The following is a 13,683-nucleotide window of genomic DNA, read 5'->3' as shown; positions in this document are numbered from 1 at the left end:
GTTACATTGTATTACACAGGGCGACTTTTTCCTAAAGTCAGCAGCTCCATTCTGCTGAATGGAGCTGCTGACACCGGGGAAAGTGTCGTCCTGTGTAATACAATGTAACTATGGAAAGATGGATATCATTTTTTAAAGCTCTCTTTCTCCTCTTTCTGGCGACACCTAAATCGTCACTCTACGCCTTTTAGTTTTCTCTATTTTCGCAATCGAAATCGCGGCCGCTGCAATTTCAATCGCGAAAATAGCGAAAACTAAAAGGCGTAGGATGGCGATTTATATATCATTGGAAAGAGGAGAAAGAGAGCTTTAAAATGATATGCATCTTTCCATAGTTTCTGCACTGCTCGGAGTCCCTTTAAAGGGAAGCCGAGGTGAGTTGGATATGGAGGCTGACGTGTTTATTTCCTTGTAAATAATGCACATAGGCTGGCACTCCAGCTGATCCTCTGCCTCTAATACTTTAAGCCATAGACCCAGAACAAGCATGCAGATCAGATATCTTTGACAAATCTGACAAGATTAGCTGCATGCTTGTTTCAGATGTGTGATTCAGGGCCCGTTTCCACTGTTGCGACGCGATTTCGCCGGCATCCCGACGCTTGTAAAAACGCATGCGGATGCATTTCCGCATGCATTTTTACCCGCAATTTCGCGTGCGATTTCACCCTGCCATGCGAAATTAACCATGACTCTGCCAGGCCAAAATAACATTGAAAAATGTGCGAAATCGCATGCGAATCACGGGTAAAAACGCATGTAAAAAACGCATGCATTTTTCCTATTAAATACATTAGCGGCGATTCGCATGGATTCCCGACGCAGGCGAATTCTGTGGGTCCCGTCGTGCAGATTTGGCCCGCCGCCAAATCGCTCTCGCACGCCGCACATATGGAAACAGCCCCGGCCACTTCAATGTAACAAGCGAATCCGCATGTCGGCGCCGCATGCGGATTCGCTATGGTGGAAACGAGCCCTTAAGGTGCGTACACATGCACGACAGCAGCCAACGACGAGTCCCTCAGCACCTCCCGCTGGGCAGGTTTTCAGCAGACTGTAGTGCGTGTGTACGCACTGTCGGCGGACTGATGAGGCTGTTCCTGAACGCTCCCCCCAGCGGATCGTTCAGGAACAGCCTTATCAGTCTGCCGACAGTGCGTACACACGCACTACAGTCTGCTGAAAACCCGCCCAGCGGGAGGTGCTGAGGGACCCGTCGTTGGCTGCTGTCGTGCATGCGTACGCACCTTTAGACCCAACTGAACAGAAAGATCTGCAAGACTGACAGGCAACTGGTATTGTTTAAAAGGAAATAAATATGGCAGCTTCCATAGGTCTCACGCTGCAGATTACTTCTAACAGCATATGTGCAGCAGACACCATTCCACAATAATACGCAGAGGGTATCCTTACCTGTCTCTGACTCTGAGCTCAGCTGTTCTGTTGGTGCTGTTGCCTGACCTGGCAGTGCTGTGTGCTGCTGGTCTGACGATGATGTTATGCTGGCTGACGAAGATGTCGTGCTGGTTGACGATGATGCCGTGCTGGTTGACGATGATGCCGTGCTGGTTGACAATGATGCTGTGCTGGTTGACAATGATGCTAGGCTAGACAGAGCTGAAGATGCAAAATATATACATTTTCCTGTATTTGTGTTTGTTTTGGTTCATGTATAACCCACTCAGGTTCCGTCGTTTTCACGTGAGAAATGTTCACCTCCCATTCATTAGCCTATAACTTTATCACTACTTATCACAATGCACTGATCTATAGCTTGTTTTTTCCGCCACCAATTAGGCTTTCTTTGGGGGGTACATTTTGCTAAGAGCCACTTTACTGTAAATGCATTTTAACAGGAAGAATAAGAAAAAACGGAAAAAATTCATTATTTCTCAGTTTTCAGCCATTATAGTTTTAAAATAATACATGCCTCCATAATTAAAACTCACGTATTGTATTTGCCCATATGTCCCGGGTATAACACTGTTAAAATTATGTCCCTATCACAATGTATGGCGACAATATTTTATTTGGAAATAAAGGTGCATTTTTTCCGTTTTGCATCTATCACTATTTACAAGTTTAAAATAAAAAAAATATAGAAATATTTCATCTTTACATTGATATTTAAAAAGTTTAGACCCTTTGGTAAATATTTACATTTTTTTTTTATTGTAATGGTTTTTTTTTTTTATTGTAAACATTTTATTTGGGTAGTTTTGGGAGGGTGGGGGGTAAACAAGTGATTTATAATGTAAATGTGTGTTAATTTTAAATTTTTTTTTTTTTACAGGTGTAGTATTACTTTTTGGCCACAAGATGGCGGCCATGAGTTTGTTTACATGACGTCACTCTAAGCGTAACATACGCTTACAGTGACGCATCGGGAAGGGAATGGCCAGAAAAGGCGCAGCTTCTGAGAGAAGCTGTCGCTTTTTCAGCGGGGGAGAGGAATCAATAATCGGGCACCGTAGCCCGATACATTGATTCCCTGGCTACCGAATCCGCGGCCGGGAGTGCGCGTGCACGCGCGCGATCGGCCGCGGGAGCACGCATGGTTCCTGGACGTAGAAACTACGTCCAGGAACTAAAATAGGATAAGCATACTTTTTAGTAATCATGATGAGCCTCCAAAAAGCCAAATGCTGCACCAATGTAACCCCAAGGTAGCAAATGCAATCACTTTGACCATCAAATAAGAAATGCGACAAACATTACCTCCCACACATGCAATGCAGCAAACACCAACACATGAAATGTGGCAAAACGTTACCTCCGACACATGAAGGGGTTGATTCACTAACAGAAATAGCGTGAGTAACCTCCTGTTATTTATTTCATCAGCGTGTCTTAATTACTAGAGTCTGCACGCCACGGGCCACATAGCAAGTGTAATCAACTCAAGTGACAGGAGCGCACATTATCCTGCTGTAGTGCAGCATAGCGAGCGCTAGTAACTTTACGTCTGCTATGTGCCAATAACGGGCACCACACTCGTCCCGCCCTTTCGAGGCCAGTCACTTTAAAGGATGAGATCCCCGCACTTTGATTGGCCCAATAGGCTGCCTGTCACTTGACAGTGGGGCGCGTTACTGGCCCATAGCGAGCGTAAAGTTACTAGTGTTTGCTATGCTGCACTACAGCAGCATAGCGTGCGCTCCTGTCACTGGGGCTGCCAATAGCACGTGTAGCGTGCAGACTGACAATTAAGGCACGCCGAGTGTTGGTGAATCAACCCTGAAATGCGGCAAACACTTCCTCTAAAGTATGTGAAATGCACATATATAACTAGATGAATTAAATGCAGGAGAAGTACAGTTGTTTTCCTCTCTCTTGTCATCCACATGCAGTCTGTGGGAGTGACGGTAGTTTTACCGGTTACCGGCCAATCAGTTTTACCGGTTTCGGAGAAACGGATTTCCGTAAAAAATTATGGAAGTTTTCTTTATTGAAAAACTTTATTGACATTCATTTATTTATTTAATTTAAAGAGAACCAGAGGTGGGTTAAAAGAATGGAAAAAAAAAAACTAGGCTACCTGAGCCGCGTGGCTGATCGGATCAGGTAGCCGCAAAAACCGCTGCTCCCGTAGGCTGCAGTAGCCACTTTCACTTTGGTGACCCCTGGGTCACGTAGCTGCGCCAATAAACTGTGTTGTCGCGCATAGCATGCAGGGAGGAGGGGGAGCGGCAGGAGGCGTGGCCAGGGGAGAGAGCTGCCCAATGGTAGCTCAGGAAACCCTGTAAGAATGCCCCTGGCCGACGTTTTAAACAGGGAATTCCTCTCCCCTCTATTTACCTCCGAGTTAGTGACAAATCTTGTCGCTATACTCTGGGGGCTATATCGCGGCTGTGGGGTCAGAGAGCGGTGGTTGGATGACACAGAGCCATGTCGTTAGCCAGAGGACATGACTCTGTGTCCCATCTGCTACCCATATCCCCACCTCGGGTTTTCTTTAAGCATTTATATAGCACCGACATATTACGCAGCACTGTACAGAGTATATTGTCTTGTCACTAACTGTCCCTCAGAGGGGCTCACAATCTTAATCCCTACCATAGTCATATGTCTATGTATGTATCGTGTAGTGTATGTATTGTCGTCTAGGGCCAATTTTAGGGGAAGACAATTAACTTATCTGTAGGCTTGATTCACAAAGCGGTGCTAACAGTTAGAACGCTGGTGAAAAGCCCCTTATCACGCCTAAACTCAGTTTAAGCGGGATAAGTTTACGCATTATAAGTTTAGACATGATAAGTTTAGGCGTGAGAAGTTTAAGCACCAACTGGGTTAGCACCGCAGTGCACAGCTGATCAAAAGTTTTGCGCTAGCAAAGTCTGGTGCACTTCGCATAGAGTTTAATGGCGCTGCTTTGCGTGCAGGACTTATCACGCCTAAACTTATCACGCCTAAACTGGCTTTTCACCAGCGTGGTGCAATGGTTATCACGCCTAAAGTCTTTTACTGGGTTAGCACCGCTTTGTGAATCGAACCCTGTATGTTTTTGGGATGTGGGTGGAAACTGGAGTGACTGTATGTCAAGGATAGAAACAGTGGGCGGAGAAAAAGACAACTAACTTTTTACATGGGAAAATATAAACTGCAGCCATTCTTACACTGTTAATGCGCAGGGTTCTCAAACTTGACACAGTTGGTCACTGGGAGACTGGGATTAATATTTAGAAAAGTGGGGGAAAGCTATTTTATCACCTCTTTTGGTGTCTCTCTTCAATGCTTACAGATTGGGCAAAATCCCTCACGCTAGTGCTCTTCAAGCAGATATTGCTATGCTCCCTAAGTCAGATCTTGAACCTCTAGAGCCACACCAATTTCGACCAATTTCTCTATTAAATATAGACAATAAACTTGTAACTAAAATATTATCAACAAGACTTAATCTCTTTTTGGCTGACATAGTACATAAAGAACAGGTGGGCTTTGTCCCAGGCCGACAGGCCTCAGATGCAACCTTAAAGAGACACTGAAGCGAAAAAAAAAAAAAGATGATATTATGATTTGTATGTGTAGCACAGCTAAGAAATAAAACATTAAGATCAGATACATCAGTGTAATTGTTTCCAGTACAGGAAGAGTTGAGAAACTCCAGTTGTTATCTCTATGCAAACAAGCCATTAAGCTCTCCGGCTAAGTTAGTCGTGGAGAGGGCTGTTATCTGACTTTTATTATCTCAACTGTTCCTGCACTATTTACTTTTCCTCTGCCAGAGGAGAGGTCATTACTTCACAGACTGCTCTGAAAGACTAATTTTGAATGCTGAGTGTTGTGTAATCTGCACATATTATAGAATGATGCGATGTTAGAAAAAACACTATATACCTGAAAATAAAAGTATGAGAATATTTTCTTTGCTGCTAATCTTCTAGTAATTATTCATATAGTACACAACCAATTCACTATATCATATTTTTTTTTCCGCTTCAGTGTCTCTTTAAGAGCAATCCAAATTATAGAATTGTTAAATAAAAGGAACATTCCTGGCTTATGTCTATCATTAGACATATACAAGGCCTTCGATACGGTGTCTTGGGACTACTTATTCAAAGTTTTAGCCAGATGGGGGTTGGGAGAGTCTTTTATTACCAGGATTAAGGTGCTATATTCTAAACCAACAGCCAGTGTTCACTATGCAGGCTTTTCGTCTGCTCTATTTCAAATTAACAGGGGCGCTTTTCAGGGGTGTCCCCTATATTATTTATACTGGCCATGGAACCGCTGGCTTCAGCTATTAGGCAAGAAAACAGAATATGGTGTCGTTTCTCCCCTGATGACGCAAGATTGAGAAACCGGTCGGGAAGGCGACAGGCGGCACCATTTTATTTGAGGTCTTCTACTGACCATTTTATGCGCGCTACTTTTTCGGGGTTCCCAGTGCACGGGCCCCGTATGTGAGTTTCTTTTATCCTTGTTTTTAAATTGTTTTACTTGTTATGTAATAAAGACGGTTTACACTTAGATGTGCCGTACATCTCTTTCATGTCACGTAAAAGTGAAAGAGGCGCCCTGATATAATAAAAGCATCTAAAATCAGCTTAAAATCGAAAAGTGATATGAGGTAGCTTACCTCAATAACGAAACCTCTGTAGTTAATACAAGGGATTTTTATTAGCACAGGCAACGCGTTTCGCGGGTCTCAGCCCGCTTCATCAGGCCAGTAAAAGTGCCAAATAGAAAAGATCATCTAGCTTAGGGAGCCTCTCTCTCATGTCCCTATCCTACTGGACTCCCCATTTGGTTAGTCTCTGCGACCTCAGGATATCTACTATATTCCGGAGGAATCTGTGGTGTGCAACATCGCTGGTGAAACGACACCATTTGAAAGGAGTTCCTTCGCGAATGATAAAAAAAATAAAAAGTGGTTTATGCATAAACTATTAAACATCCTTCTAAAATAGTGTAAAAAGTTTTTTTAAAAAATGACTGGTTTCCTCAAAGCAACATGTAATGTAATTAGTGACGGATGTCGGACTGGGAGGCTAATCCATTTGATAGGGGTGTTTTTTTTTACTTGCATTTCACAAACATAACTGCTGCCTAGTTTTCAGTTGAGTAATCTATTGCCATCAGTTGCAGTTACAGTGATAATGGCTGATCTCTGCATATTTTCTTCTTGTATTCACACACAGAGAGAAAGGACACACACACCTTGCTCCCCTCCCTGCAGGAATGGCTAAAGCACATGCCGATAACTATTCAGTGAGTACGTCAAATGTTTACATAGTTGCCCGGCAACCAGACGGCATCTGTGCAGAATAGTTTGTATCTTCTGCAAGCGAGTTATCTGCTATCAGCTGTAGTGTGTCCCCTTATTGAACTGCTCGCTTGCAGAAGATACGAACTATTCTGCACAGATGCCGTCTGGTTGCCGGGCAACTATGTAAACATTTGACGTACTCACTGAATAGTTATCGGCATGTGCTTTAGCCATTCCTGCAGGGAGGGGAGGGAGGGGGGTGGGTCCTTTCTCTGTGTGTGTGAATACAAGAAGAAAATATGCAGAGATCAGCCATTATCACTGTAACTGCAACTGATGGCAATAGATTACTCAACTGAAAACTAGGCAGCAGTTATGTTTGTGAAATGCAAGTAAAAAAAAAACCCTATCAAATGGATTAGCCTCCCAGTCTGTCATTTACATTACATGTTGCTTTGAGGAATCCATTCATTTTTTTGAAAAACTTTTTACACTATTTTAAAAGGATGTTAATAGTTTATGCATAAACGACTTTTTATTTTTTTCATAATTCGCGAAAGAACCCCTTTAAAAAGTGCTGCGGACCATCTATCCAACTCGTTAACAACCTTATAATGTGGGTTGTTGGAATCTGGTAAGCCTTGCTTCTTTACATTTTTGTTCGAAGATCCTGTATACCAGAAAATGACGAAATCTGTATTACTATAGACCTGCGCTGACTTTATATAGTCATTGCTTGTGTGGACTTTTGGACATTGTCCTTCTCGGCTGCGGTCGCCTTCTGCCTTGGCGCTGACACTCGTTGTTTAAGAAAACAGAATATGTGGAGTGGAATTGGCTAGAATACAGCATAAATTAAATTTATTCGCAGACGATTTATTACTTTTTCTCACTCAACCTGAGTCTTCCATCCCAGAATTCTTTACTTTAATATACAATTTTCTCGATTATCTGGCCTTCAAATTAATACAAGTAAATTAAAAGCCCTCAATATTAACTAACCTCGAGAGATTTGCCAATCCATCCAGGCTCAATATCCCTTTTCTTGGTCAGAGAGTATCTGGGTATTAACTTAACCTCTTCCTATCAAACTCTTTTTCGATATAATTACTATGCACTAAATAAATTAATCACACAGACCTTAACCCAATGATCAGTATATAATCTTTCTTGGCTGGGTTGTATAAATTCAATCAAGATGACACTTTTGCCTAAAATCCTTTATTACTTTAGAATGTTACCAACCTATATTCCTCCTCACTTTCTTCGGATGCTGCAGAATAAAATTTTAAAGTTTATATGGAAAGACGCTCGCCCCAGGGTCCCAAGAGTGTCAATGTATGCTCATAAAAGAAATGGGGGTTTGGGAGTCCCAAATTTAGAAAATTACTATCAGGCTCCCAAATTAGTCCATCTTATAGATTTATACAAAGGCTCAAAGATGCCACTTTGGTCTCTTTTTGATATTCCGGAAGGTTCCCCTCAATCGGTCCAGACTCCCATTTGGATCTCAAAAGCTCTTCGCCCTCAGAGGTTGAGCGCAGTCTTGCAACACTGCCTACATATATGGGATTCCATCTGTTAATCTAAGAACTTATTATCTCCTACTCTACCCTTATTATCTTTTATCAATAACCCAACGTTTAAACCTGGCCATGATAATCCACATGGTTTTAAATGGTGGAGAGAGAAAGGCATTCAGCAAATTAAGTTCTTGTTAGGTAGCGCAGGCATTCCAACATAGAATGACCTAATTGACAAATATCAAATTCCATTAGCTGAGAAATTTCGTTATTTTCAACTCAGGCATTGGTTACATTCCTTTTTCCCAGCGCAAGTTCAATTTCCAATAACTTTAACAAGATTTGAACGTTTTTGCTCCACTGAGCCCTTTGCTAGGGGCATTATTTCTGACCTTTATACACTTTTAAACGAACCACCTTTATCTTTCCACTATGGGTATAAGTCCAGATGGGAGTCTGACCTGAAAAGCAGCAAAACACGGGAGAAATGGGAGGAGACCGGAAGGGGAATTCCTAAACTTTCCCTTAATCTGGCGGTGACTGAGTCGGCCTATAAAGTATTAATGAGGTGGTACTGGGTTCCAGCCAGACTCTCCCATTTATCAGGAACAAATTCAGGACAATCAGTACGTTGTAAAATTAAACGACACTCGGCACTCAGAAATTATCTTGGGAGGGAGAGGGGAAGTCAAGCAGCATCTGTATTGCTTCCGTGATTCGCACCCCTGTATAACACCTGTATGGGGGCTTTACTGGACAAGCCAAGTGACGTGCAGCCGGAAACACATAGGTAGAAAACACTCAGCAATTTATCTGTACACAAAGGCAGACCGGGCACTGTCACTTGTACGCTTTATTGCCTCTGTAGCCATACATGCAAATTGTCTTCGTATAGAAAATACATTACATCTGCCATACAATAATGGATCAGTCAAACCTGGTGCTGGGGTGCTGGGGATAGTGGTGACCATAGGGAAGAAAAGGACGGCACAACAGCCGTTTCACGCCTGACTGGCGCTTGTTCACGTGTGTCCTGTAATACGTGTGTAATACAGGACACACACGTGAACAAGCGCTAGTCAGGCGTGAAACGGCTGTTGTGCCGTCCTTTTCTTCCCTACGGTCACCACTATCCCCAGCACCCCAGCACCAGGTTTGACTGATCCATTATTGTATGGCAGATGTAATGTATTTTCAATACGAAGACTATTTGCATGTATGGCTACAGAGGCAATAAAGCGTACAAGTGACAGTAAGTGACAGTGCACGGTCTGCCTTTGTGTACAGAGAAATTCAGGACAATGCTTTCGTGGTTGTAACGCTAAGGGTGACATGCTCCATATTTTTTTGGACATGTCCCATGCTTTCCAGATTCTGGAGCAGAATATATAGACTGATTCAGTCATTGATGGGCAAGAGGGTAACGAAGGACCCCTGGTCAGCTTTATTACATTTTAAAATGAAATCCCAAAACTATCTTATCCATTACATCTTTGTAGCAGCAAATCAAACGATAGCCAAAGCCTGGAGAAGACAATTTGTCTCCTTTGAGGAGGTAAAAGAGAGGGTCTCGACCTTCACGATACAAGAGAAAATGGCAAGTATACTGGAAGACAGGAGCGCCAAATTTCATAAAATTTGGGACCCCTAAATATCATTTATAGGTCCACTATGATATTGTGGCTCTAGATTTCTATTTTCTATTTCCTGTTAAGGTACTCCGGGGATACTCACCTTGCTTACCTTTCTCTTTTCTCTTCTCATCTCTCCTTCTATTTCCTTCTTTTCTTATTTCTCTCTTCCTCCTACATTCTTCTTTATGCAGTACTTTTCCTAGTTGCACCTGAGAGTTGACAGGTTGCTGTTCTTTGGAATCTTTTTTTTTTTAAGGCCTCGGCCTCAAGGATTCTGAGGGGATGTTTTGTGTATCTTTTCAAATGGAGCTTGTCAAGCACTACTACATTATCTTGGTGTGAGCAGCCCTTGGCAAAGTATCACCAGGCTCTAAAATAAAATGTACTGTGGAAATGTATAATCCCCTGTACTGTCACTCATACGCATTGAGTGACTGTGTGTCAAGGTTACAAAAAGTGGGTGTAGACAAATACAATTTTCACTGGAAAAATGCAAACTGCAGCCATTCTTACACTGTTAATGGCAGGGTTCTCAAACTTTGCACAGTCTCTCACTGGGCGATCACTGGGCGACTGGGATTAATATTCAGAAAAGTGGGTGGAGCAGTGCCTACCCCTTGGACTGATTAACAAGAGTCAGTACAAACTGTACATTACGTTAACCAGCCTTGTCTCCCTCTTATTGCTTTGGCTTTTCGCCTTATGGTCGCCAAACTGTCATGATAAACAATTATGAACTGGTCACATTTTTTAAGATTTAGGACAGTTGGCATCTTTAACCTTGGCTTGCATATGTTTTTCTGTTGATTTTCAAGAGGAATATTTAAATTGCTGCCATTCTTTCACTGTTAATGGCACAAGCCTCAAACCTGGTACAGTTGGTCATTGGGTGACTGTAGTTCAAATTCAGAAATAGGGGTGGAGCCACAAACAGCCAATCAAGTTTGTTTTATTTCAATGGGAAAATACAAATTATTGATGCCAAAGACCCAAAAGCTCACAAACTTGGTCATTGAGTGACTGTGTGTTAGGGTTAGAAGAGCAGAGCCAACACCAGCCAAATACATACCAGAGCAATGCCGGGTCATCAGCTAGTAAAGTATTAAAAAGATCTCACACTATCAGACCATATTAGGATGCAACTGTTGAGATGGGCAGGACATGTGGTTAGAATGGATGACCATAGGATCCCCCAAAAAATCTTTACAAGAAGCATGAATGGACAAAGAGTAACTGGAAGACCTAGAAAGAGATGGGCAGATGAAGTTGACAAAGATGCTGAAGAACTGCTTATACGCAAGTGGAAACAGGCAGCAATAGATTGAGATGGATGGGACAGAAAACTGAAGTAGGCCAAGGCTCAAACTGGGCTGTAGTGCTATCGAAGGAGGAGGAGGAGTACTTTCTGATCAATTATTGGGTACTTTTTCAATTGTAAAATGCTGAAAAGTTAGTTTAAAGAGAAGATGAAAATTATCTCCTAGGAGATAACTCAGGTAAAGAATGCATATGGGCCCTGGACTATAAAGACTTGCCTGTGAGTAAAGGTGACAATGATGATGTGGTGAAACTCCATTGCTCACTGGATGGTGAGGTCACAGCAGCAGGTGGGTCCAAATTATCCACAGGGGGTTCATTACACACACCAGATCCCTCCTCCACTTCCTGAAGCTCCTCCTCTTTTGAAGAGGAGGGTGGCAGTGGACGGGCATATATTCTTCTTCTGCACCTCCATAATTCTGCCACAGTAACACCAAGAAATTATCTCACACAAACACGCAGGAAAACAAAAGCCGAGATAACTCAAATACAAAAGCTAGTACAAAACACAATGCAAAATAACACGCATACAGCTACAACATCAAATAATACAACCATAATCTTACAAGTATAACATTGATCCACAGGACACCAGAATGGTTCCAGTAGCGCCGGGTATACAGGAAGTACTTACTTCCTGCATATGCGCCGTTACCAGGGGAACCGCTCTGGTGTCTTTTCACTTCCTGCGGCCGGGTCACTGCGGATCTGAGGTCTAGCGCTAGTGAGGGGGACTGGGCGGCACTGTGGTGGAAGACAGGGCCGCTTACTTAAGGAGGTAACTGAGCGGTGGCCGGGATGGGGGGGGGGGACAGGACAAGCTGGCTACCTATATTGGGGGAACCTACCTGGCTAACCCATACTAGGGGCAACTATACCTGGCTAGCTATACTGAGGGCACCTATACTTGGCTAACCTATACTGGAGGCACCAATACCTGGCTAATCTATACTCGGGGCAACTATATCTGGCTACCTATACTGGGGGCAACTATACCTGGCTACCTATACTGGGGGAAACTAGACCTGGCTACCTATACTGGGGACACCTATACCTGGGCAACCTATATTGGGGGCAACTATAGCTGGCTACCTATACTGGGGCAATAGCTGGCTACCTATACTGGGGGCAACTATACCTGGCTACCTATACTGGGGACAGCTATACTTGGCTAACTATACAGAGGGCACCTATACCTGGCTACCTACCTACCTATACTGAGGGTGTTTTTTTGCCACATACATCCTCACAAGTTTGTCTCAGGCAGAAAAAAGTCTAGAACTGTCCCTAAACATAACTGTGAACACTGACATGAGATCAGTTATTTGTGAAAGATATGGAATTATTCAGTTTGTACTCAATCACCTGGACTATAAAGACTTGCCTGGTGGTATTAATGATGTGGTGAAACTCCCCCGCTCACTGGATGGTGAGGTCACAGCAGCAGGCGGCTCCAGATTATCCAAAGGGGGTTCATTAGACACACCAGAGCCCTCCTCCAATTCCTGAAGCTCCTCTGCCTTTTTTATCCTCTTGCATAATCCTGCCACAGTAACACCAAGAAAACAGTTTACACAAACGCAGAAAGACAAAAGCCCAAAAAACTCAAATACAAAAAGTTCACAAAAACACGCAGAAAAAGAAAAGCCAAAGAAATCAAACGCAAAACCTATTACAAAACACAATGCAAAATAACACCAAATAATACAACCATAATAATATTATTATTGATTTATAAAGCGCCAACATATTTCGTGGCGTTGTACAAAGTAAGAAATGAACATGAGGTTACATAATACATACAAATGGAATACACCAATATACAAAATACATAATTTGTGACAAAATACAGAATTGGTAATGACAGTGACAAAAGTAACATGATGAATAAAATGTATAATGAATTCCGAGACACAAAAGGAGGAGAGAGCCCTGCCCTTGTGAGCTTACAATCTAAAGGAATAGGGGGAAACCACAGGTGAGGTAGTATACAATAAACATACCTAGAGGCAGTGCGTTTTAGGATATCTAGTAGAAGTGCAACTTTGGCCTTAGGACAAATGGGAAGTGACCTAAGGTAGAGCGTATGCTTGTCAGAACAAGTGAGTTTTTAGAGAGCATTTAAAGGTAACAAAGGTTTGCAGAGTGACGGATGTGTTGTGGAAGGGCATTCCAGAGAAGGGATGAAGCATGTGAGAAATCCTGTATATGTGAATGTGAGGAGGCGATTCTAGAGAAAGACAAAAGACGGTCATGTGCAGATCTGAGATTGCGATTGGGTTGGTATCTGGAAACTAGTGAGATGTACAGAGGAGAGATATTGTGGAGAGCTTTGTAGGTTAGGGCTAAGGTCCATTTACACTTAGGCGATTATCTGGCATTTACCACTAATCGTCAAATTGTCGGCAATCGCTAGCACTTTTTAAAGCGCTAGTGAAATGTTAACTATACAGCAGTGATCTCACTCCCATGATCGCCAGCAATTTGAGATTAG

The 13,683-nt window shown here is 42.7% G+C and overlaps 1 protein-coding gene across 4 annotated transcripts in view; it reads right to left on the bottom strand.

The window, feature by feature from the left end:
- Window positions 1–13,683, bottom strand: part of LOC137518050 (protein split ends-like) — an 87,579-nt gene that overhangs the window by 48,130 nt on the left and 25,766 nt on the right. For all 4 annotated transcript variants that reach the window (XM_068235256.1, XM_068235254.1, XM_068235255.1 and 1 more), the window contains 3 exons: window positions 12,574–12,732; window positions 11,405–11,608; window positions 1,414–1,617 (listed from right to left, as the gene is read on the bottom strand). In XM_068235256.1, the coding sequence (XP_068091357.1) occupies window positions 1,414–1,617; window positions 11,405–11,608; window positions 12,574–12,732 (567 nt within the window). The remainder of the gene's footprint in view (window positions 1–1,413; window positions 1,618–11,404; window positions 11,609–12,573; window positions 12,733–13,683) is intronic.

This window comes from Hyperolius riggenbachi, chromosome 5 (assembly GCF_040937935.1).
Source record: "Hyperolius riggenbachi isolate aHypRig1 chromosome 5, aHypRig1.pri, whole genome shotgun sequence".
NCBI lineage: Eukaryota > Metazoa > Chordata > Amphibia > Anura > Hyperoliidae > Hyperolius > Hyperolius riggenbachi.
Note: the sequence above shows the minus strand (reverse complement) of the source record. Positions and strands in the feature narration are given on the sequence as shown.